The sequence below is a fragment of the Rhynchophorus ferrugineus genome, unplaced genomic scaffold (assembly GCF_030347505.1).
Source record: "Rhynchophorus ferrugineus isolate W39M unplaced genomic scaffold, kcgeb_rfMv2 rfM4, whole genome shotgun sequence".
Lineage (NCBI taxonomy): Eukaryota > Metazoa > Arthropoda > Insecta > Coleoptera > Curculionidae > Rhynchophorus > Rhynchophorus ferrugineus.
The window spans coordinates 3726200-3751711 of NW_027472583.1; the positions used below are offsets into that span (position 1 = coordinate 3726200).

The 25512-nt window shown below is 32.5% G+C and overlaps 2 protein-coding genes across 40 annotated transcripts in view; one reads left to right on the forward strand and one right to left on the reverse strand.

The window, feature by feature from the left end:
• The window catches only part of LOC143196578 (antichymotrypsin-2), an 87840-nt gene that overhangs the window by 15395 nt on the left and 46933 nt on the right, over positions 1-25512 (forward strand). For 36 of the 39 annotated variants that reach the window (XR_013005767.1, XR_013005765.1, XR_013005766.1 and 33 more), the window contains exons 3-8: positions 15079-15242; positions 16136-16292; positions 17599-17731; positions 18434-18542; positions 19227-19455; positions 21498-21636. Coding sequence is in view for 34 of the 39 variants with exons in the window: in XM_076404373.1 (XP_076260488.1) it covers positions 15079-15242; positions 16136-16292; positions 17599-17731; positions 18434-18542; positions 19227-19455; positions 21498-21636 (931 nt within the window). In the remaining 5 variants the exon portion in view is untranslated. Of the gene's footprint in view, positions 1-15078; positions 15243-16135; positions 16293-17598; positions 17732-18433; positions 18543-19226; positions 19456-21497; positions 21637-25240; positions 25392-25512 lie in introns of all 39 variants that reach the window. The other 3 variants (XM_076404378.1, XM_076404376.1, XM_076404377.1) reach the window with 1 other exon arrangement.
• On the reverse strand, positions 63-4863 carry y (L-dopachrome tautomerase yellow). The gene is made up of 7 exons (XM_076404351.1): positions 4648-4863; positions 4451-4593; positions 2938-3053; positions 2686-2879; positions 2427-2636; positions 929-1098; positions 63-546 (listed from the first exon to the last, which is right to left on the reverse strand). Exons 1-7 carry the CDS (start codon positions 4739-4741, stop codon positions 208-210), a joined length of 1266 nt encoding a protein of 421 aa, XP_076260466.1. The 5' UTR covers positions 4742-4863; the 3' UTR covers positions 63-207.

The window sequence follows — 25512 nt, forward strand, 5'->3', positions numbered from 1 at the left end:
ACAATATTTAATATTTTTATTTGATAAACGTCTTTTATATTCTATTTACATAATAAGTTCGTATTATTCGGAATACCGAAACTATGTGATAAGATAAAAAACGAAAAATAAGTATCTGTATATTAAGTAATGCTTAATAATCCTGAACCACTGAGTATAGCATATTAAGGGCTACGATATTGGCTAAAACTTCTTGCCTGTTTCCTGCTAAATCTGATCGATTCTACGATTTATGTCGACGACCGGTTTGGTGTTATCATCTTCCTGAACTGTGACGAAGTTCAACTGTTTACCCAGTATCAGTGAGGCTATGGTCTTCAGGTAGGCTTCGTCATCCACGTGGTAGTTGGGATTTCGTGTAAAGAGGGCCATCGGGCTTGGGTTCATGTGGATGGGAGGTGGTGTCGGTTCGCACACCGTGTTCCTGATGAGGGCATCGGCTGGCGCGAAGAAAAGCCGGAAGTTGGGTTCCGAATAATTGAGCGTGGATAGCAGGAATTTGGGCATTCGGTCGGATAGTACCCACAGATAGTTGTTCTTGTCGATCTGAGCGGGATTTTTTTTATGACTGTTCATTACTGCTTTGGGATATACAGAGGTAGACAAAATAATATGCACACCTGACATGTATACAATATTTGTTTGTTAGCAAAGTGTTGAAACATCATTTGCTTTTAAAATAGCTAAAATTCTTCCTAGAACAGATTCTTAGAGTGTCTGAATAATTAATCAAAAATGGCAGCTAGTTTTTGGGCTTTGCCCATAATTCCTCTTCGTCTATTACCATGTTTTGTGTATACTGTCATTACACTGGATACAGTCGTTTGTTTGATAACGTCATAGAGATGACACACTTCATCGATCGCTGGCTTTAGCCATGAAATGTGTTCACATTATTTTGTCTATCCCCTTTATTTCGGATGTTTACCTTAATATCTGCCGGAAATATCAGATCTGGATGGCGTTCAACGACGCCAATGTTTTCTGGAGCGTATTTCTTTCGTATATCCCAACAACCAACGGCGTTCTGGTCAATTAAGTTGAAGAATTGGATGCCCTGGTTGCTGATTACCCGTGAGGTGGTATGCGTGTCTTTACCTGTAAAAATATACAATTTATATACATTTCGAACAGCAATATATATATATTCGATTCAAAGTTATTTTGCACATCCATTATCCAAAATTCGTGACGTCAAAACGTCTTAATGTTTCCGCATTACCTCTGAGTTTTAGTTTAGTTTGGCTTTTACATTCAACAAAATTATAATCTAAATAAAATAATTGAACAAAAATGTTATCAAATATAATTTATTTTAACATTTTAGTACATCTAAAAACTACAGTTAATTATATCGCCACACTACTTTGTAGGTTAGATTTATAACGTTTTTTTACTATTGCTTTCAAGAATTTTCTACACGTCTGACAACCGGACGACTTTGATAGGCTCATTCGTTTACGCTCTCGAAGTTATCAGACAGCATTGTGTCTCTTTTTAACTAGAATAAAACGAGAAGGAAAATATTGTCTGATTCTGAAACGAATTTACAAATTGCGCCAGGCAATACATTATACATCTTGATGACGTAGGTACAAAAAAAACTTGTTTTAATTATTGATAGAAGATTTAATTGTTTGGGCATTGTGCAACTCTTGCAACAATTATTAAAGCTTCTTCCTCCAGTGTGATACATTTTTCATCAATGTAATCATTTCACTAATAATAACATTGAGTAATCATTTACTCAATGGAAGAAACAGAAGAAGGTGTACTTCAAGGCAGAGTTTTGCGTCCTGTTCTCTGTCTACTTTGTATATGTCATATACCACAAATAGAAAATATTACTATAGCTATGTTTCCTGATGATGCTGCGATACTTAGTACGACTATCAGAACTGCGAAATTAATGTTGCAGAAAACTGTAACACGCAAATAATAATAGATGTCTCACCGGTATATAACACACGGAAGTGCTGTAAATTATTTTTGTTACCAAGGTGCGTGGTACTTGTTACACATCTTTGCATCTAAATCTCTACACAGCCTCCATTCATGGATTGTATTGTTATTTTTCTACAGACGATTAAGATGTATTAAGATATTTCTTGATTTGGACCGAACAGGCTACTTCACCATACTGCTAACCTAATAATATTTCATGTTGTCCATTGAATGCCTTCTGTCGGGCCAAATTGTCAACAGGAAATAATGTTGATTGAAGAACTATTTGTCTCAAGAGATATATTATGGGCCAATACGTATTGGTTTGTAAATCACCTTTCTCATACAAGATTTCTGTCATATCGTCTCGCAGTTCGATTTCGCTCAGTTCAAATTCGAGGAACCACTTTGAGAACATTATTTTGATTATATTATAAAAGAATGGTATAAATCTCTAACTGTTTAGACGTTTGTATTCTTACCTCTTTCATCTAAAACGACAAATTCATGATAACTGTTATTGACTCTGGATGGATTATGCAGTATTCTGGTGGATATTGCAAATTCTCGGTTGCTTGCCAGAGGACTGAAGTATAGAGTTCGGTATCCGTCTATCTGCTGGGGGGATAAACTGATTCCAAATATACCTTCCTGTCCCCACTGGAAATTTAATCCGTCTATGTTGAAATCCCCTAAAAACTTGTTGCATTAGTTGGTTGTCTTTGATTGTTAATTACTTACCTTTCAAAGGGTCCGGCATGAAGAAACTGTGTTCGAACCTCCAGCTTTGGTCATCTTTCAACGAATATACGATCAGACCATAACCTAATTCGTCGCTGAAGTACGCGTATCCTTCATCGCAATCATTACCCAACTCCACTGCTATGTTTGCTATGAAAGTCTGACCATTGATATCATCGGGTCTGAACACGTATCTATGAAGATATTATTAGTTGTGTATATATTGTTCAAATTAGGGCTATTTTACTGTACCGATGGATCCTTTTGTCAGTTTGTAGATCGAAAATGTTTAAAGCATAGGGACATACATTTTGGGTAGTGTCTTCAATACCGAAGGTTCCAGTATCAAGAACCCAAAGTCTATCGCACTAAAATTTACAAAGAAAATTGTACAGTATATATATATATATATATATATATATATATATATATATATATATATATATATATATATATATATATAAATTTGAGAAAAATGAAGCAAAATTCTGATACTTGATGATTTCTGAAATGTTCTGATTTATTAATTGTTTTTCTGAAAGAAAATTACGGTTCTTAGTACAACACTTACATATATTTATTTCTGTTCGTGTTCAACACAATTATCGTAGAAATAATATGTGCTACTGAAATTAAAATTGTCTAGCTATTAATATCGATAATATCTAGAAATAATCAGTACGCTCTTACACAAATGTTAGCAATATTTGGTATTCTTTCATAGATAATAAGCTTTTTCCAACTATTTTACAATTTCTGTTGTTTTCTGTAATCGCTATTTCTCTTATTGTTGTACTAAAGTTGTTGATAATGTATATCACCTATTATAATTTCTAGTTTTGTCTCTAAATATGTTAAAAAAGGTAATGCGATTTCTCCAATACTACTCATGTAGCATTTCATGGAAATGAAAGTATTTTGTTCTTTTTGTCCTCAGCAATCTTGATATCTGAAAGAGTTTCGTGTGAAGGTGCTTTGGCTAACAAAAAAATTTTGCCAAAATTTTTTGAATCAATTTACAAACATTTCATGTACTTTTCGGTACTGAAGCCATATTTACTATCACTTTTTTTCATCACCCACAACTATCTCACAATATGACCCGATTTTATTTAGAAAAATTTTATTTTAAAAAGGTTTGGATTTTCGCATTGCCTCCTAACTTAGTTACAATTTCTTTAAATGTAATTCAAGCCTCCCTTTCATTTGTAGTCACGGTTACTTCCTAAGTAGAAGGTTCTAAGTAGAAATCGAACATTAATTCATGAATATCAGACCCAACCAAAATCTCTTTAAAATCACATATAGTATTCATGATGGAAACTGCATATTTGGATAACGCAGACCTGTGAAATAGTCAGATTGTCTTTAACGAACAGTTGCTCAATTATTTAATTTTAATCTCTTTAATAAACTGAAAACTATGCTCTCGTTGTTAAAAGATCTTGCTTAAACGATTTGCTTGATGTTCTCAAGTATTTATTTGGAGTTTAGGAAACAATTACATTACTTTTTGGGAATTTTATATAGTTTATATATATATATATATATATATATATATATATATATATATATATATATATGTATATATACACATATATATATATATATATATATATATGTATATATATATATATATATATATATATATATATATATATATGTATATATATATATATATATATATATATATATATATATATATATATATATATATATATATATATATATATATATATACCAATCGTCCTATACATAAACATACCTGATCTACATGTATACGATATACTGTTGAAAGACCTTCCTGACAGTTCCCTAGTTCATTTGATTGAAAATCCGGATACGGAATTAGTGATGGATTTTTGACATCGCTGTTAAATGGAATGTAGTTAAGAGTGGAAGGAATACCTGAAACATAAATTTATTGATGCTCTAGCTCGACGAAATTCGACCATAAATTACCATCTTGCCATCTCGGCACAGTAATGAATATTTTATCCTTCCAAAATTCGATTCCGACCGGTAGGGCGTTCTGAGGTTTCAGTTTGCCGTTCATTATGTCCTGCAGCTTGGACTCGTCGTTTGGATAAACGAAATCCAGAATGTTCCATTCGAAGTGTTTCTGGAACTTGTGGTCCTCGAAAGCAGAGATGCAGTTGGCTGCCACCAGGAGGCAGAGAAATCGTAAACGCATTCTGGAAAAGATTGCGCTCAATAACGAGAGTCCGTATCAAAATTTTTCTTTAAAAATTATGTTTAAAATAGAAATATTTTCGAGGTCTTTTGTTGTTTTTAAATAATTGAATGAAATATTTCAGAACACCAGTTATATAATCTATCTAAAATAGTAGTGAACTCACGTCATCAAGATGTATAATGTATTGCCTATTGCAGTTTGTAAATTCTTTTTAATATCAGACAATATATTCCTTGTCATTTTATTTTAGTTAAAAAAGACACAATGGTGTCTGATGGTAAAAAAGTACTTATACTGCTACGGGCTTTGAGAGTCAACTAGATAGAATAAAAGGATATTCTAACATTACAGAACGACCATATGTTCATAAAAGATCCAGATAAATAATAATTGAGACACAAAAGCATTTCAAAAATGATATTTAAACTTTATCATCTAAATACAAATTTTGTAAGTGTACTGTAATTGCATGTTATTTTAAATATTAGAAATATTTGAAGGTATTTTGGTACAACACTGGATACATTGCCTTTTTATAGACGGGTTAAATATGTTTGTGTATCTGCCTCCATATATTAAGTTTTTAGTAGATTTGCCATGATTGTATAATATTGTCTTAGCAATAATGGGACATTTGTTCTTAACAGTACTATTTTTACCGGTCCCATCTATCAATCCGGCTATTCTTGGGTACTTTTTAGACAGTATAATGCCACATTTTCTTCGCAATTTTCTTGATCAGTGTAATATAGTATTTCGAACATATTTTCTGATTATTTCACCACATTTCATGGCTGGTGTACTTGGATTTTCAATGTTAATAGTGAAATTCTTCATACAAAAGCAGGCACAGTAATAAAATATTATTAAGACCAGAAGAAGGAGTTCTTAATAAGCAACATCATGATATTTATGTTTTATTGTTTTGGTTCATAGTAATAAAACGAGAAAGTTTTTATGATATTTTTAATATCTAATTACATTCCGATAAAGCATTTGTTTAATTATATTTTCAATAAATATTGGAATACTTTTAGTGCTTTAATCAAAATGAAAGTGGTATTAAAATCAATGCAATCGTTTTATTATTTAAATTTAGGTGAATAAACTCGACTGTCGATTTTAGCATATGAATGTTGGATTAAAAAATACTCTAAAATATTCATATTGCAAAAGTTATGCTAGGCATTGGGTGCATATAAGGGTACGTTAGTTTATAAGATTTTAAAGCCTGTAGTATACTACTTTTGTTTTCTATGAAGCACAGTTCTTGCTTCGATCGGGATTTTTTTCTCTTCTGAAGCAGCTGATATGTTCATGCTTGGTTCGCTTAGGTCGCTGTCTTGCGTACTCATTCAAGTTTTTTCTTACTTCTTTATTTTTCAATCTGTTTATCTTTGTTACACCTCTGGTTCTTCATGTTATTTAATATTTGTTGCTTGTATCTTATTTTACCTTTCTTGGACGATACCCATGTCTTGTAAATGTTAGGGTTGGTCCGTAAATTGCTTTATACACTTACATTTTAATTTAGCTTGATATTTCTTTTTTGTTAATGAATTTGCTGTTTATAACGAAGCACAAATTCATGTTTTTCCAATTTTGGTCTTCATTTACACCTTCTGCCTTGTATTACTTTCGATTTCTAAATCCAGATAGTTAAATGAATTTACGTGTTCCATTTTTATATCCTCAATTTGGATATTTATTAATTATGACTCTTCCATCACTTTCGTTTTGTTTTTATTCATTGTTATCTCATGTTCTCTTAAGTAGGTGTTTTAGCCTTTCAGTTATTGGTATATCTATATGTTGTTGCAGTTAATACATAGATTATATTTGCAACCACACTATTAATGCATAAATAATGCTGCTGAATACCTCTGTTTTTTTTTAACTTGTTTGACATTTCAGTAATTATTTAGACCGTTTGCTCGAAAAGTTCTTTTTCTTTTAAATCAAAACCATTCTTATGTCACCAAAATGACCATTTTTTTTAAACACAATAATTATTTACGCCCTATTAACTTAATTCTTTGGATCTCTCGATAAATTTCGATGACTTTTGACATTTTTAAACTATAATTCAGAATTTGTTCTTATAAATCAGGGTCTATTTGGACTGGACATACTGCTTCTAACTGATGAAAGTGTAAATACTCAAAAACATTTTATACGTTATAAAGTCCACGCTTCAACGATATAAAATGTACAGAAATTATAACCACTATTATATATACTACTAGCGACCCGCCCCGGCTTCGCACGGGTGCAATGCTGATACTAAATTAAATACACTACAGAAAAAATATGAACGTTGTATATAAAAACATAGCGGCCCGCTCCGACTTTGCACGGGCATAAAATATATACGCCTATGTCACTCAATGAAAACATGATTAAAATCGATCCAGTATTTTTGGTTCATTCATTACTGCCCTTGGCCTGCACGCATTAAATTTGGAGTAAAACAATTCCCCTATACTTACTATGAAGATTTCCTGTTATCTTTGGAATATCTAAATTCATACAATTTTTATTACATTACACATTTTTAAACGCAAATTTTAAATTTGTAATATCTCCGAAAATATTTGTTTAATTTACATGCTGTAAGGAACCATATTGATCTATATTAATTGCACACTGTATTTAAGGTACTTAATTCGATAAGGATTAATGCCGTATTGCTTAAAATAGCTTCGTAAATAAGCCATTTTCTCACGTAAAAAGTAAACAATAAAAATGGTTAATGTGGGTTATCCCTAAAAGATAAACATATACCATCACGGACTTTTTTATAGACCTTTTTATGGTGTACAATACTGTAGTACATTAATTTGATCTAACTCGTAGGATTAGGCAGCGTTTTTGCTAATTGCTAAATAAGCCTAAAAAAATAGGTTAATTTACGACATCACGTTAGAAACCTCTAAAATTAGCAATGTTGCCTTAGTATATTATGCATGTATTATACATATAAATCTTCCTCTTGAATCACTCTATCTATTGAAAAAAACTGCATCAAAATCCGTTCCGTAGTTTTAAAGATTTAAGCGCACATAGGGATATAGGGACAGAAAAGGCGACTTTGTTTTATACTATGTAGTGATCACTGGTGTGGAATCACTTTTATTTTAATTGGCAGTTGCAATGGTTCTGATGAAATTAGAATTAATCGAATATTATACGGATTGGTTTTTGTCATATGTATCGGATCGATTCAGTGTTATTACACACATTTTGACTAAATTGTTGTTCTGGAGAAGAAACGTTTGTAGTTCTCGGATAATAGCTCGTTTCTTTGTTGCATTCTGAGCACAACGCACATCAATTTTCGAAGGTAGTGTATGAACTGTCCAATAACGCTATGTAATATTCCTATGGCCCTTCATTTTGAAAGGTAGTCAATAAAAATTATTCCATGCACATCCCAAAATACAGACGCCATCAACTTGTCTGCCGACTGTTGCGTTTTTCCATGCTTTGGGGCGGGTTCATCGTGTGCAGACCGCTCGGATGACTGTGGATTGAACTTCGGAGTGAAATGATGGAGCCATGTTTCATTCATTGTCACATATCGATGCAAAAACCCGGGTTTATTACGCTTGATCATCTTCAAACATTGCTCCGAATCATCAACTCCTCGTTGTTTTTGGTCAAACGTGAGCTCGCGCGGCACCCACTTTGCACATAACTTACTCATACTAAAATATTCGTGAATGATATGATGTACACGTTTAGTTGATATCTTTAGAGTGTCTGCTGTTTCATTCAATTTAAATTTACGGTGATTCCAAATCATTTTGTGGATTTTTTAAATATTTTCGTCGGTAACAATCTCTTTTGGGCGTCCACTACGTTCACCGTTTTCGGTGCTTATTTCACCACGTCTAAACTTAGTATACCAATCCTTGATGGCTGATTTTCCTGAGGCAGTGTCCGGAAACTCGGCATCAAGCTATTCTTGCTGTATTTTTTCCCTTCAAAAATCAATATTTTATCAACACGCGAAATTCCTTTTTATCCATTTTTTCACAATAACAAAAGTTGGTTCATTCAAAATACTATAATTCACAAATTAATGATCTGACAACTGTCAAATTTATACACGCATCTTTTGAGGATTAGGGCTAACTTAAACATATATGGATTTAATTATAGTAGCGCCATCTTTGTGTCGGGCCTGGGACTTTTCGATTGATCTGTTATATCAAAACCAAAATCAGTCAAATTGATTCCGATTTCGAGTTCCGTTCCGTTCTCGAGTTTTAGCGAGACTATCGGACAGCAATTCATTAGTGTATTTCCATCACTAGTACTTCTGGATATTTTAATAAAGAATTCAAGAATGTCCTATTAACCTAAACAACAGAGTTCAACTTGATTCAACAAATATTTCCAAAAGTGAATGAAATGTTGATACAAATAATGAGATAAACCAATTAAACACCAAGTTTTAGGCAACATTCAAGTTAATTAATCAAAAAACTCACCTTCACAGTGATACAGTTCAATTTTCTTATTTAAACATATATTTTTCGTGAAATGATTCGTCTTCGGTTTCGAAACAGGCGCCAGTCTCAACAATCACTTCTTTATTTGAGCCACAGCTACTTCTCTGGAGTATTCTTTTGAGATCTACAATTAGCCAGAAGTCACTGACGGTCAGATCAGAACTTGACGATTGATGACAGAGTACTTTAAATAGCAATTCGTTCAATTTGACCATAATTTTCTTTTGGCAAAGTTTTTTTTTTGCACGTGTGACATTTTTTTCGGTGACATTACCTCTTCTTTTGCATTTGCATAATAATCATTGTTTATCTAAAATAGCTTCTATCCACAATAGGTCAACTGAAAACAGTAATTGTATATTAAAACGTCCTCATCGCGTTACTATTTCATCTTCTTGTATTTCAAATCTCGGATTTATCAGTCAAATATGTTTATATTTATGTAGCGATAATAATTATATAATCGTATGTAGGATATTTCAAAATGTTCGGAATAGATTTTCAGAATAACAAATAGGATTATGTTAGTTAATTAGAAGAAGGCCGTTATATATAGGTCGTTATAACTATAAAAAAACATTCTAATTGCTAAATTATGATAAATTTTATAACGATAGTTATCATCTAACAGACTCGGCGAAGATTATTCATAATTATTGGCATTAAATCCGTTAATTAATTATAATTAGATACGGGATATATTAAAAATAGAACTGCGATAAACTGTGATAAAATAAAAGACTGTTATTTTTGAAGCCATTAAATAGATTTTATTTTAGAATTGTTATCTATTTTGATACTAATAATGTTAAATGTTGATGAGATAAAAGTTTAGGTGTCCGAATAGTTTTTGAGGAATTTAAAAAGATGGAATTAATGTTAAATTCTATCTTATAACTATGTTTGTGTTTATGTTTAACATCATTAATTTATTTTATAAGCCAGGATCTGTTTGAAGAATATTGCATATGATAGACATGGAAAAGTGTTTATACAATCCAAACTACAATTAGACTCTTCCTAATTCTATTTAAGACGTTGCTATAGATATTTCTGGCCTAACAATGAAAGAACAAATAATGATAAGATGGTGCTCTATCACCAAAGATTAAGTTTATTGAAACTGATTTTACTATAATTAGAATAAGAATCTATGCTGGGTAGGAACTTTTATATAGATTAAAGCAAGATCCGGGTAGTATAAATAGTTGTTCTGATATGATCATGATGGTATCAGACGCACTCTTAGTTCTATAGAGCATACGGTTCTATCCTGACGTATATTTAATACAATTATTTTGATAATCCTCGTCGAAAGTAATGAAAAATAATTCCACGAGCTAATGAGTGAAACCAAGTTTCCAATGAAAAGTTAGATGGTGTTCAATAGTACTTAGAGTTGCCAGGGTCAAAAATATAAACAGTAACCCTTACGACTCTTCTTCCGAAGAACTTCCGGACTATAGGAGAATGTTACAGTCTGATATTTGTAAGCTTTATATATTCCATATACTATGCTTAACGCATACTCTGGGTGTTTCTTTATAGCATAGTGTTTAAAAGGAAGTTAATGGATTAAGACGCAAATTACAATAGCCATGACAGTGAAGTGCGTAGGCTCAAACGTAAACTACCTTATGAACTGATTAACAGAGACATAGATTGAGATATAATAATCTGTATAATAAGTTAGAGTACTCTTTAGAATAAGTTAGGATAGAATTTAGAATAGACTTAGAATAGTATCTAAAATAAGATTTAGATTATAAGTTAGTACAGAAGATCACTTACTGAAGCGATCTTCACCAAGTCAGTAGAGTTATATTGTACAACGGAAATCATATTATAAAACTTATTGCCCACGGACAAATTGTTGATGTTCCAAGAGATCTATCCCGAATAAATAAAGATAAAAACCGAATGAAGAGCTATTATATCTTTACAGAATGGAGAACCGATCAACACTAAAAAAAGTATGACATGGATAATAGGAATATATCTGAAGAATAGGGTAATAGTAAAAAGAGTATCCTCGCAATATAAATATTATCTGATCAATGTCTGTCTAATCTTGCCTGTCTGTATATAATCTGTTGTATATGCAATTAAATAATAAGAGTTTCATAATTCGAATAAGAAATAAAAACCAAGTTAACGTTGTTGATTTATTTTGACAAGATAAATATTTAATTACGACATCGTTAATGTGCGTGCAAATTCATTCTACTGTGATAATAAATGAGAATGTAAGAAGCTTGGTGATATATTGTAATTAAATGCAGTTCGTCAGGCATGAAGTTGTGCAAACAACAGCTATTTCTGTTGTAAAATCAGCGGTTTCAAGTTAAAACGGTGTTGACATTTGAAGGATGTAATCAATAAAAAATTATTTAATTGAATATTGCTTTTCTATTGTTTATTTTGTATGTTGTTGATGCGTTAAGATATTGTGGTAGATGATGCAATGATTTTTTCTAAATAAAACTGATCGTTTTTGACGGCATCAAGGTAAAATTTTATTGGGTTTCTTTTATTATATAAAATGAATTGAGTTAAGTCGAATATACTGCATTACTATTGACAATATTTCATCACTTGGTTTGTAGTTGAAAAATTGGAAAATGGTTTTCTTTTAAAAGTTGTTTAATTATGGTGTAAGCCCATGGTTGCTTATTAAGTCGCTTGTGGTGAAGGATTCCTTTTCAGTTCCATTAATCTTAAATCTAACTTACTTATCTTAATCTTAAATCAAAGTTAACTTAAATCTAGGTATATAACCAGAAGGACCCATTGGCCCTATCTCAGTCTCTGGTGAAATAATTATACATGTCACTGCTGTATTTATTATAACTGCACCCCACTACACAATACTACACAAGATCAGATCATTTGATTCTTTTGAGTCTGTGTCCTGCTGTCTGAGTCCTGAGTCTTTCCTCATACCCCCTTGCAATTCTTTTGATTCCTCGTCTGACTGTGGGTATCTGAAGGTCTCCATGTAGGTAGTCAGTCCTGTAGTATTTGTGTGCGCCCACAATACTTGTACTTGTACCCAAAATTTGTATGTTGTTTATCTTACTCTTTGCATAATATCCCCATAATTGAACCCCATATGTCTATATAGGTTTCAGTATTTGCTTATATAATAGCAATTTATTATCTACTGATAATTGTGATTTTTCTTCCAATTAGCCAATACATTTTCCTATATTTCAAATCCAGTTCTTTTCTTTTCTTCTTTATATGTTCCTTCCAGCGAAGTTTTGCATCAAGATTAATTCCGAGATATTTAGCATTGATGCTATATGGAATGATGGTATTATTTAATGTTATAGGTGCTTGTACGGTCTAATTGTAGGTGAACAGCACATGCAGATATTTACTTTCGTTAATTTTTATTTTCCAAGCTTTTGTTCAATTATTTATATTGTCACTTGCCTGTTGTAATTTTTGTGTGGCTTCTTCACTATTGTCTCCGACAGCTATAATCGCACTATCATCACCAAATGTAGCCATCATAAAATTCTCCATTTGTGTCCCAAGTGTAGAGTAGATAAAGCATTGACCTCAGTACACTTCCTTGTGGTACACCTGCTTTAGCTTCTTTTATTGTAGAGTAAGCTACTTCTTGTGTTTAACTCTAAACATTTTGTGTTGTTTTGATAACATTTTCTGTAGTTTATGAACAAGGCGTTCATGCCAAACCTTATTGAAGGCTTGTGCTACATCTAAGAATATAGCTGAGAATACTTTTTTACTTTTATAGGCTTTTTCAATAACATCTGTTATTCTGTGGTCTTGGTCAATTGTTGAATGCTTTTTAATAAACCCAAACTGGTGTGTTGGTATTAGGTTTTTTCTCTCTATGATTTTTATAACATAATACCGACACACAATTTTTTAAAAGTAGACAATTGAGTTATGATGGAGCAGCATTACTTTAAAATGTTTAATGGGCTTTGTATGGGAATCAGTACATTATTATACCTATATTTATAATAATAATAATTTATAATAAGTAAGGCATTTTATGATTGATTACTATTTTAACTATTTAAACATTTAGTGCATATAATGATCTTGGAATAATAGTCGGGATCAAAGTTCTTAGGTGAGTTTACTTAATGCTATATGCTCTAGAATTCTAAATTAAACTGTTAAATGGTCGAAGACATTATATAATCAACGGAATTACTACAACTGACTAGATCACTGCTTTAATAAAAGATTTTATGTTGCCAGCTGAGAATTTCAACTGAAAAAAAAAAGAAAAGAAAATAAAGAAAAATGCGCATTTTATTATAAAACTATATTTAGGTTTTTTACTCAACGAGTATGGAGGACATGTAGAGAAGCTACAAATGGGGGTTTTGAAGATTATATAGTTAAATATGTAGATCAAATGAAAATAGAAAGAGTGTTGTTTCGTACAGAAAATAAACTGTAATCGTATATCTTTGGAAGTGCAATTTAAAACGAATTTTAAACAATCGCAGTTTGAAGAATTAATTTGATGACTGTTCAGTTTCTTGCAACTTAAATTGGAAGATATGAAGCTCAAAGACATTTTCTTTTATCAAAAGCATACTATTTTCAACGGTTTCTTGTTTCTTTAAATCTTTTTCAATAAGATCAGTAGCAATGTATTTTATTGAAAATATTGTCCGTAGTTAGATATATCTTTTCTCTATATTTCAGGCAGTGTACATAATCCGTGTTGAAGAAAGTCCTTTCGCTGTGAGCCGATCCAAAATTTGATCGAATTTTCGACATTTTCATAAGAATTGTAGTTTTGTTTGGCCAGGTCGACTTCTAAGTTTGATTGGCGACTTTTGAAAAATATTTCAGTTAATTTACATCAGCTATTGTTGATAACGTTCCGCAATGATAGATTCGGTAGGCTGGAGCAGATGATAATGGATCACTCACTACACCAGATCTACAATATTAACTTCTTTTCATGATTTCTTGCGTTTATTCTACTATTGATGCAGTAGTTCTCGCAAAACCTCGTTTTTTTAGTTTTAAATAATATCCATGGTATTGGGACAGTTTGAAGTAGCTTATTAAATAATTCCCAAAGTTTTGGATAGCTTCTTGAATTTATCATTATTATTGCTCCAATGAACCGTCCAAATTAGTGTCTTAAAACTTTACTGGTCTTTTTGTGGTTGGTGTCCAAATTGCTACATACTTAAACCAATATTTATATATTTTTAATATTATTTTAAATTTTATTGACGAATCTTGTTGTCCATATGTTTTACATATCAATCGATACCCTTCAGCTGCATTTTCTTTCAAAATAAAATTAATATCAGGTGTTCGCTCAAATTGGGTTTTATTGGTACAAAATTTTAATTGGTTAAAGCACAAGGAACTTAACAAAACGACATCTCCTACAATCTTGGAGGAATATGATGACACTTTTATATAAATATTTTTGGTTCCTCAAATTTATTTATATGTCTTAATGAGAATCCGATTTTCACAGTTTGTTACTCACACATAAGATTTATTTTAATACCAATAAAAGCAAACAGTGTCGAAACAACCAGTTTTTATTTAAAATAGCGGCATTGAAAATTAAATAGACATAAAGTTAGTTAGTAAAGGCAAAGGTGTTAAAAAGCTAAAGAACATGCTATTAATTATTGACTCTGTTATTTTGTTCTACAGGAAGTCCTTCTCGAAAACCAGAATAAGAACTTCGTCTTCAGTCCACTCTCTGCTCAAATAATCTTGGCGTTGACTCAGGCAGGAGCTCGAGGTCAAACCGCTCAAGAATTTTCAACCGCCGTGAATCTACCAGAGGACGTAAACAAAACCGAAGAAGCCATCAGGCAAGTTTTTTAATTTTAAATTCGTAGAAAAGTGTTTTTTATTAGAGATATCTATATAGTAATATTTAATAAAAAAGTGAACTCACGTCATTTAAATGTATGTCGCAATGTTGCCACATCAATTTTGACTTTTAGTTGATTTTGTCTGTCAATATATTACAGTAAACGCAAATATTATCGAAGCAGTTAAAGTACAGTTAATTATACAGCCAAAATAGTTTGTAGATTGGAGTTATTTTATTATATTTACATCGCACTCTTTCCTACAGCACTTATGAAGTAAAGTTCTAAACAGCATGCAGTAATCTTTACCAATTCCACTCACAGTTTTGCTGTTATAGTTTTGATAGGGCTGCTTCTTTTATAAAGAAAACAGAGAACACGAATGTGTCTACAATTTTGATATTATTTTCTGGCTACTCGTCAGTCTTTTTCGCATGTCCCACTTATCAAAACTACGTCATATTGCTCAGTGTTTTCATATTGTTTAACATCATAACCAACTTTTGTTCCTTAGCAATCTACAAAATTAGTGTTACTAAATTATAACATTTTGCCTATAATTGATACTTTATATACGTATTGTCTGATGCTAATTTTCTCTGTTAAGTAATAAATAATTATATGAATAATGTAAACACAACATTAACTCTCTTAATTAAACCTTTAAAATTAAGTTTTTGTAAAAAGGTTTATGTTATTGACAGATATTTAATATTAGTATATGTCCCAATTTTACCATAACTTACTGGGCAACTGATACTGGAAGAACGGAGACACTATCTTGGTTCTTTCGAACAACGAACACTTCATTATATAATAGATAGTACATTTTTGTTTTTCGTTATAGAATTTATTTAATTACTTTTATGAAGTTCCTTTTCTGTTTTTAGACAATTGTTGCCAACTCTAAAATCTACTCATGCCGATATAAGCTTGTCAGCAGCCAACAAAATGTACCTAGGAAAAGGCATAGTGATTAAGAAAGCTTTTGAGACATTGGCAGTTTCCTCTTTCCAAGCAGCAGCAGAAAATCTAGATTTTGCAAAGGTAAGTTCTCTTTACATCTACTCAAGCAAGACAGTATTAGACGTCAGCAGTAACATTTTCACTTGCTTAAAGCAACTTCCAGTTCCAGTAACCTTGTTAACTGGATATTTTTTGGTTTTGGATTGTTATACAGGGTTGCCTAAAGGGAAATTAAAAAAATATTCCTTTGATTTTTTTAACAATGAGTAAATGGTTGATTAGATATAATTATTCGAAAATAAATATTATAAATTTGAAGATTGTTTTGAAATTTGTTCTATGAGTAATCAGCTTCAGTTATTGTCACAGCGTCAGATTGTTGCATTATGTATTGCTTTTAAGATGTCTGCGTAGAAATTAATTTGGTGGGCCTGAATCAGGATTTTTGGGGGACCAGGTTGTCTTCCTTTCGCACGGTTACATTCTCTCTACGGTTAGCCCTTTAGGAAAACAATATTTACAAATAACATTAAACAGGCTGCTGATTCCTAATGGATCAAATTGACGTCTGTGTCCAAATTGTGAGGAACAGAGATTGTCAGTCTCGTGTGTTTTGGTGAAATACAGATATTTATTAACTATCAGAAGAAATCATGGTTCGTCTGATTCATTGAGGGATGTTTTTTTGCCTGCAAACCTGTTCAAATTATTCTTACTGATGCGAAAAGTTGATAGTCGGACGGGGTAAGGCCTGGAGAGTACGGCGGATGTGATAATGTTCCATTCAAATGTTTTGAATGCTTCCTTAACCGGTTTTACTTCACGAGACGGCCCATTCTGGATGTTTTTCGATCAATTCATTCTTCAAATTAATACTTTTTGTCAGTAGTCATCACTATTAACTGTTTCATCAGGTTAGTAATACATTACACCATTCTGGTCTCACCAAACACAGGGCATTTTCTTGCAACCAAAACGATTTCGCTTTGGAGTTGATCGGCCGGTTTCGCCAGGTGATAACAATGATTTTTTATGCTTGGGTTTTCAAAATAAATCTACTTTTTGTTATCCGTGACTATTCATTCAATTGATCTTCCCATCTTTTGGATTTTCTCTACTGATCGTAATCGGTCGCTATCGTTCCTTGAGCCACATTTAACGCTTCTGCCAATTGTTTTTGTTATTTTCTAAACTGGGTCTCTAACCCTCGACCAATACCACTCTTAAGAATCAGATTTAAAAGAGTAATTGCTCGTAAAACCCTTCGAACCAATTATTAAATATTTAGAAATAAACATTCGACAATTGTGCATGTAACACTAAACCTTGCTACATTACAATTATATTTATATAATATATTATATTAAAATCATAATTACATTTATAGAGCACTGAAGCAACCAATATCATCAATCACTGGGTCGAAGAAAAAACTAATGAAAAAATCAAGGACTTAATCCCTCTAGGTGCTCTAGATGCATCCACCCGTCTGGTTTTGGTCAATGCTTTGTATTTCAAAGGTGAGTACCCAAAAAATGACCTTTAGTTACCTTTCGGTCTTGTGTTTTGTAAAATAATAGTGGTATTCATGTGATGCTGTTAATTAATTATTTTGTTTCTTATTTCTCTATTATTGATAGGGTATATAAACAAGTGTTGAGTTTTTTGTAACTTTGAAGCTTCCAGAGAAATTATGAGGCCATCAAGAATGGACCCGATGTGGTTTCTTTGAAAGAAGTGAAGTGGATAGCAATGTCTAATGAATATGGCGGCACTTCCAAAGGTTCATTGACGATTTTTTCAAACATGCTCTTTTAACATATTATAGGAGTTTCAGCATAAATTGTTATTAATACTTTCAAGTGATTTTTTCATGAGGATAGAGTAGCTCAAGCCTACAATTGTCTATGATTTTCCAGTATCAAGGAGCATCTAGTTTAATAATTTGATGCAAAATACATTTCCTTGTCCGATTTTTGCTGGCTTTACCACTGTTTTCTGTGTTCCTAAGATATTCATTTCGCAATATATCAAACTTGAGGTCAAGATAATAATATTTTAACATAAATATACTTACGATACTACAATATAGATGTAATATTAGTCATATATTTTGCGAAATTCCCAAAATTTGTTTATACACCTTATAGTAAAATTAGTAATGCGTTGTTTTATGTACTTGAATTTCAACAAAAAGTTAATCACTGATTTATTTTATCTAGGTAAATGGAACACACCTTTCGAGACATACCTGACCAGGAAAGAGCCATTCCACGTGTCTAAAACCCAAACCAAGCAAGTGGATATGATGCATGTCGAAGATTTCTTTAAGTAAGAAAATCTGTTAAGTTTTTTATTTATGATCATTTTATGTTAATGTATCATTAACTATTTGAACTTTACATTAGGTGTTGGATGTATTCCTATCATTTTTTACTTTTAAAAAGGTACTTTTTTGCAACTTACTCTCATCTTTCTGTTAACATGATGGTACTACTTCATCAACGAGTCAAACATCATTTTTCAGCAAATCAAATTTCTGCAAATTAAACAATAACCAAATGTATGTAAAAATTACTACTTTGGGCGTTCCATGCTTAACTCAAAAATACTAAATGGAAACTGTTATTTTATGTAGCGAAATGTCAAAGCCATCAAACTTAAGCACCCTTTTTCTTAACGTTTCTGAATCAGCAAATATGGTATAGGCTCTAGCACTAGTCTGTAAAGTTAAGTAGAACACTGTTCAAGCACACTTCAACTTATACTGCTCAGTTTCCACACATGTTTTAAGTTTTTTTTAGTTCTAAGACCACTTAGAAGATAGAGAGTGCTTTATCTGGCAAATAGAGTGTTTCAAAAGGTTTTTGTCTTTATAAAATGGTTTTTGAATAAATCGATCGAGCTTTTTCTTGGTAATCTTTGTATTTTATTGGTCTAAAAGGTTTTAATAATAATCTACTTTAATTATTTTTGTAGTTTTTTGAAATAATACTAATTTAATTAATTTTCCAGCTACTATGAATGCACCAAACGTAATGTTAAGTTCTTGGAGTTGCCTTATCTTGACGATCGTCTTACTATGACCATTGTTTTACCCAACGAAATCGACGGACTAGCTTCATTGGAGAATAACATTGAATCTCTTTTGACCCCACCACCTTACAACAAAGAACGCGTAGCCGTTAGCATGCCCAAATGGTTGACCGAGACTTCTGTAGATCTAAAAGGCATCTTAGAAAGGGTAGGTACCGATATTTATCAATGTCTGAATAGTTTCATTAACGAACGTGCCAGGTTGTTCAATAATCAGGCAATAGACTACCATCAAGCCAATTAATTTAGTGGTTATAAAAATTATAATAAAATACTGTAAGAATCAAGAGAATATTGACGGACATAGTTACTTAAGATTAATTTCCCAGCCTCAATTATCATGGGTGTACATTATCATGTATGGTGTACATAAACAAAATCTCAATAAAAAATACCACGAAGGAACTTCAGGAAAATTATTTTAACATCCTAAAAAAGATCTAATCGGAAACTATTACATGTTTAAAAACGGACGTATTTGTAATCCAGTTAATTATGGGGTTAAGAATTAAAATTGAACCCCTTAGCAAAGACGTACTTTTTATTGTAATGTTTTAAAGTCTCCTTTTTACCAATTGGGCCCAGCTTGACGTGGGCTCCAAACCACAGTCATCAGCTCCAAGCACTCCTACTAGTCACTGGCCAGTTATGAACTAGCTTGGTTATTGAGATGACTGGTTTACTTATTCCTTGTCAAATTTTATATTGTTGCCTAGATATATTTATAGTTACAAACACAAAGATAAAGGACATCAGTGCCTTGATGGATTTGAACCTGCGAACTATCGAAGCAGTAAGATTATCCAGTCTCTTTAACCATTGCGCTACCAAGCCAAGCAAGGAAGTATTAGGTACAAGGGCAATTATTATAATAGAGGAAGGGTTTTAAAAACGAAAGGAATATATCTTTAAGGGGATAATAAATAATTCAAGATCGTTAAGATGTGAGAATACAAACTTAACTTATCTTATAGTAACAAACTTATAATAATTAGAACATCAATTAATTTATTTATATATATAACAGCATCTGTATATACAAAAAAGTATACCAGCGTCACTATTTATATTTCGGTAATTGGCAATACTGTTGTTATGTCAGTCCATCTGACGGTTCCATCGTAAAGTTTGATATTGACATTGAAGCTCCATCGAAAACCACCGTGTATCGCTGGTTTAGTGAATTCAAACAAATTAGTGGTCGTAGTTCGCTGTCCGACGAGTTTCGTGAAGGTCGCCCAAAATTGGCTGTTGTGCCAGAAAGTATCGATGCTGTATGCGAAATTATTAAGCAAGATCGTCATATCATCTATTGTGAGATTGATGCATCCCTAAGCATTAGTTCCACCAGCATATATGCGATTTTACATGAACATCTAGTTGTGCGAAAGTTATGTTCGCGTTGATTCTCACACAATTTGACAATCGCTCAAAAAAGGCTCGTGTCGATTGCTGCAAAGAAATGCTTAAGAAATTCAATCACGATGCTTCATCATGGATATATTAGTATGAGCCCTAAGTAAACAGCCGTCGACTGTGTGGGTGTTCCAAGATGAACCAAATCCAACAAAAGTTGCACCTTCGAACCGCATGAAGCACTTCAAAGAAAATGGTGGCCTGTTTCTTTGGGAAAACTGGTCATATAACAACATTGCCTCTAGAGGATCGTAGAACAGTAAATTCTAATTGGTACACGACCATTTGTTTGTCATAAGTCGGTGAAATAAGGAAAAAAACAAGAGACACCGGATTGTTCTTCATCATGCAATGCGAGCTCTCAAACAAGATACTATTTCAGCACTCAAAACACCGAATTGATGGGTCATCCGCCGTAGAGCTCTGATTTGGCACCCAATAACTTCTTTTTGTTCCCATCGGTGAAGAATAAATTGCGTGGTCAACGATTTTCATCGCCCGAAGAAACTATTGAAGCGTTCGAAAATCATATTTTGAAGATATCTCTTTTGGAATGGAATAAATGCTTTGAAAATTGGTTTAAGCGTATGCAAAAGTGTATCGATCATCGTGGCGAGTACTTTGAAAAACAATAAAAATATATTGGCAGCTTAACTATTTGTTTTTTCCTATTCCCGAGATATGAATAGTGACCCTCGTAAGTTCGGTAATTTCATTTCCGCCGCTCTAGGAGTTGCGTAGTACTTTCGGGACTGACATTCTCTTTTGTTTCAGTTGGGACTTCGCAAGGCTTTCAGTGATAGCGCAGATTTCAAAAACCTATCCGACGAGTCGCTACAAATAGGCCAAGTTCTCCAGAAGAGTTTCATCAACGTCACCGAATCCGGCACCGAAGCTGCCGCTGCCACAGTTGGTAAGTACCAGTCGTCTTGGGTTTCGCTTTGTCGCCGAAGAAGCTCTCCTGCAACTGTCGCGATATAAAAATAGCACAAACTCTTGGTTGCACGAAAGTTTCTTTGTGGGTTTCTATCGAGCAGCTTTTAGCGTTGGTGTATTTTGATTCTTTTTTGTTGGGTTATTGGAATGTGGGGCTTATATTGCTTTGGTGGTGGTTAATAGCTTTGTATATAGACACTTATTTTTATCATCTGTACATTTTATCGACCGATGAAGAGAAAACACAGAAACTACTTCATTTCTAGGTGAAAAGCAAATTGGTTTATGGTTAATATTGTACAGAAATTATGTTGTTTTTAATTTAACTAGTTCTTACTTCAACTAATAATTGGCATCGTCCTTATTTTGTTATTATTAATGTTTATGATCTATATTTGTATAAATTTTTAAATTAATGAGAAAACGTTTAAAAGGAACGAAGATGATAATTTTTATTATACTATAGAACATCAAGAATAGAACATATATATATTACAGTTTTACATATGTGCTTTAGCACATATCGATATTTTATATAATTTTTATAAAAACAGGATAATCCGATCTCTAGACTTATTAGAGATATAAATTCATCGGAACCATAACCTTTATTACTGTGATCAAAAAACAGTAAGATATTTCTGCTATCGTCTTGTTTTTCATTGTATGACTCCAAATCAAACTCATAACCACTTATAATTTTGTTTTTCATTTTAAATAAAGTGCTAATATACATTCCAATCCTTGAAGGATCTTGCAATAATCAACTGGTGACCTATGAGATTGTCGTCTTTTGGCTTTCCTCTTATAGGAGAGAAATGGAACTATAACCCTAGAAGTTCTGCTTTCTCCCTATCAAGATTTCATGAGAATATTTTCTCAAATCTTCTTCTTCAAAACTTTTGTCATGGGATATTGTAGGCTTGTGAAGTTCCTCTTCTACACTGTCTTGTTGAGTAGATACTGGAAAATTGTCTGAATGTTGAATGGGTCGACTAACAGACTGAAGATTCTAGTGTTATTTTTATTGACAATCTATTTTTTTAACAGTTTGGTTTGTATGTTCTCGCCAAACTAGTTACAATAAATGTCAATTGTTGTATGTTGAGCCAATTCCCTACGTTCATATCAAAGTAATGTCGGCAGTCTGTCTTCACAGGTGGTGTCAAATTGTGATTTTGGGATAAATACGTTAGTTCACCATCAAAACAACAATAGCTATAGACTGAATTTGTATATTTTCACGTTGATGTAACAAGTTTTCTCTTTTAAATACCTTTTTTTCTCTTGTAAGTCAAGAATCATAAAGCGATAGACAGGAAACCAACGTTTTCTATCGAAAAATTTGAGTATTTTTGGTGCCAAACGATTATGGTGGCGCATTTAAGGCCTAAGTTGTATTTTATAATTGATTGATTTAATTTGGTTAATAAGTTGGTGATATTAACAAGGCCTCTAACGTTTGTTGATAATTATTGTTTTATCACCGAACCCTTGAAGAGATTCTCATTATTAGATATTGAAGGATCACCAACGTCTTCCACGCGTTATCGGACTTTTTTGAATAGTGTTTAGCAACGAAAAACACTTACTGGTGACAAAACATCATCGCCAAATGATTCTTCCATCATTTGAGACATTTTGGGAAGCCCAATGTACTTTTGTTATTGACAGTTTAGTCTATCAACCTCATGAAAGGTTTAGAAAGTTTAAATATCACTATATAGAAATATAGCAATTTTTTCATTACAGTAGCATTATTTTCAAATATGTTTTCATTTATAAAATATTTCAGATTTTACTCAACAATTGAGTGATTTTTGACCTTAACAATATTACCCTTGATATGGTCATCCACATTTAGGTATAATATATATATATATATATACATAGTAATTTTGAACCACTTAATTATTCAGCCAATTATACGAGGCTCTTTCCAAAAGTAAAACAATATTTAAGTCATACAAACTTCTCATTATTTTTCCATATATCTCTATTTTATATCTGACTTAAATATATATGTGGTGTCTATCGGGCGCGAGAGTCATAACTCATGATCAATCGATGTCAATATGCTGTCTCTTCAATGATCGAATCAACCTAATGTCCTATCATTCGAGATTTTCTTTAATTTGTACGAGTTTTGAACATAATATTCATAGTTCCAGTTCCACTTTTATATACGGTTCCGCATTGTCGACGGTGAATTTTTCAAATAAATAATGATACTGGAAGAGATAAACCAATGTTCCAATTCAAATGAGTTTTATGTGGATTGACATGGTCATCAAAGTGGGGTAGTTGTGATTAAGTGGCAGTCAACTCTTTCTTTGTGTTATAGTATCAGTATGATATTCATCATTTGGCACGTTCCGATATTGAAGGCTCTTACAGTTTATTTGTTTTATTCGCATTTGAGACTACAAGACTGCTTGTTGATGATATTTTTGAGGATTATTTATAACTGATATTGTTTCTACAAGGGATGGGCAAAATAATATGAACACCTGACATATACACCATATACAATGTAGTACGAATAGTTTCTAAGGGAATGCTCTCCCATTCTTGTAGCAAAACATCCGTCATTTACTTCTTTGATGTTGGAGATTTGAATACTTGAAATATAACCCTCACTCTCTATTATAAAACTTCCTATAATTGTTCAGTTACCTTGAGGGCTGGCGAGTGCATTATCCAGAGAAGATGTTTGGTGATATTCTGATGCTTCTCAAGACAAGACTAAACCTTTTAAGAATACGTTATTATTTTGGAAGATGGCGGTGTTTGGTAACCATATGCTAGTCATAGTAAGACCTTCATAATTCATTGGAACATACCACATAATTGTCCAGGTTCTATGACGTCCACTATGATGCCCACTTCTATCGCAGCTCGGTCTTGGTTTCCATTACATATGGTTTCACAGTTGCAGCCCTTCTATATATATGTGAGCTTTGTGAAGCTTCCGCCGTACTATTTATGTTGAAACAGCGTTACTCAAGGGAGTGCTTAGTTCTGCTGTTGCTTTTGCCAGGATAGTATTGTATTGTCTAGCTACCATCTCTTTTAATATTCATCGGTCTTTGTCAGTTAACTTTGGGTTTCACCCAATATTCCTTTTAGCCGATGATGTCGTAACATGCTTTGTATATGCTGTCGCTTGTGTGACGTTAAACAATATTTCACCAATTGCTTTTTTAACTGTCTCAGAAGAAAGTGTATAACACAGTGAAATATAACAAGACTTGAAATGTCAACTGAGCAATATATACGCGTCGCCATTATTTTTATGGAATCAGTATTGCCAATAGGCAAAAAGTTGTTCTATATTGCATGGAGTTCACATTATTTTGTCTGTTCTCTTGTATATTTTCTGTAATATATTGCCAATGTATAATATATTAATAACAAAAAATAATGGATAATGTTACAAATTTAAAAAAAAACAACAAAACTAACTGAACTGCCAGCATGCAGTGCATAAACAACATTTGGTGATAGTGCTAACTAGGTGGTAGACGTACCGATCACGATGATGACTGATTATGAACTTTTGTTCTCCTCTCGCCATCTAGTGAGCTTAGTATTTTTGTCGGCGCCATTGGTGGAACCCGATCCGATAATCTTTAAAGCCGATCGCCCTTACTTGTACTTTATACGACATAACGACGTCATATTGTTCGTGGGCAAAATTATTTAAGTATTTTTATTGGATTAATTCGCGGGGTAAGTATAATTATAGTTATTAAGTAAGATTACTCGTTGGAACATTTTCGGCAAGCGCAGGTGCGAGGTATATGAGGTATTACTCGATAAATCTCCAGTCTTTTTGAGATCGTATAATTTA

Excerpts from the sequence above, each read along its gene's own strand:
- y (XM_076404351.1), bottom strand. The coding sequence starts at position 4,741 with ATGAACGGCAAACTGAAACCTCAGAACGCCCTACCGGTCGGAATCGAA. Across the intron at positions 3,054-4,450 it reads ATCGTATACATGTAGATCAG|TGCGATAGACTTTGGGTTCT; the intron begins GTATGTTTATGT and ends TGTAAATTTTAG. Across the intron at positions 547-928 it reads TATTTCCGGCAGATATTAAG|ATCGACAAGAACAACTATCT; the intron begins GTAAACATCCGA and ends AATCCCGCTCAG.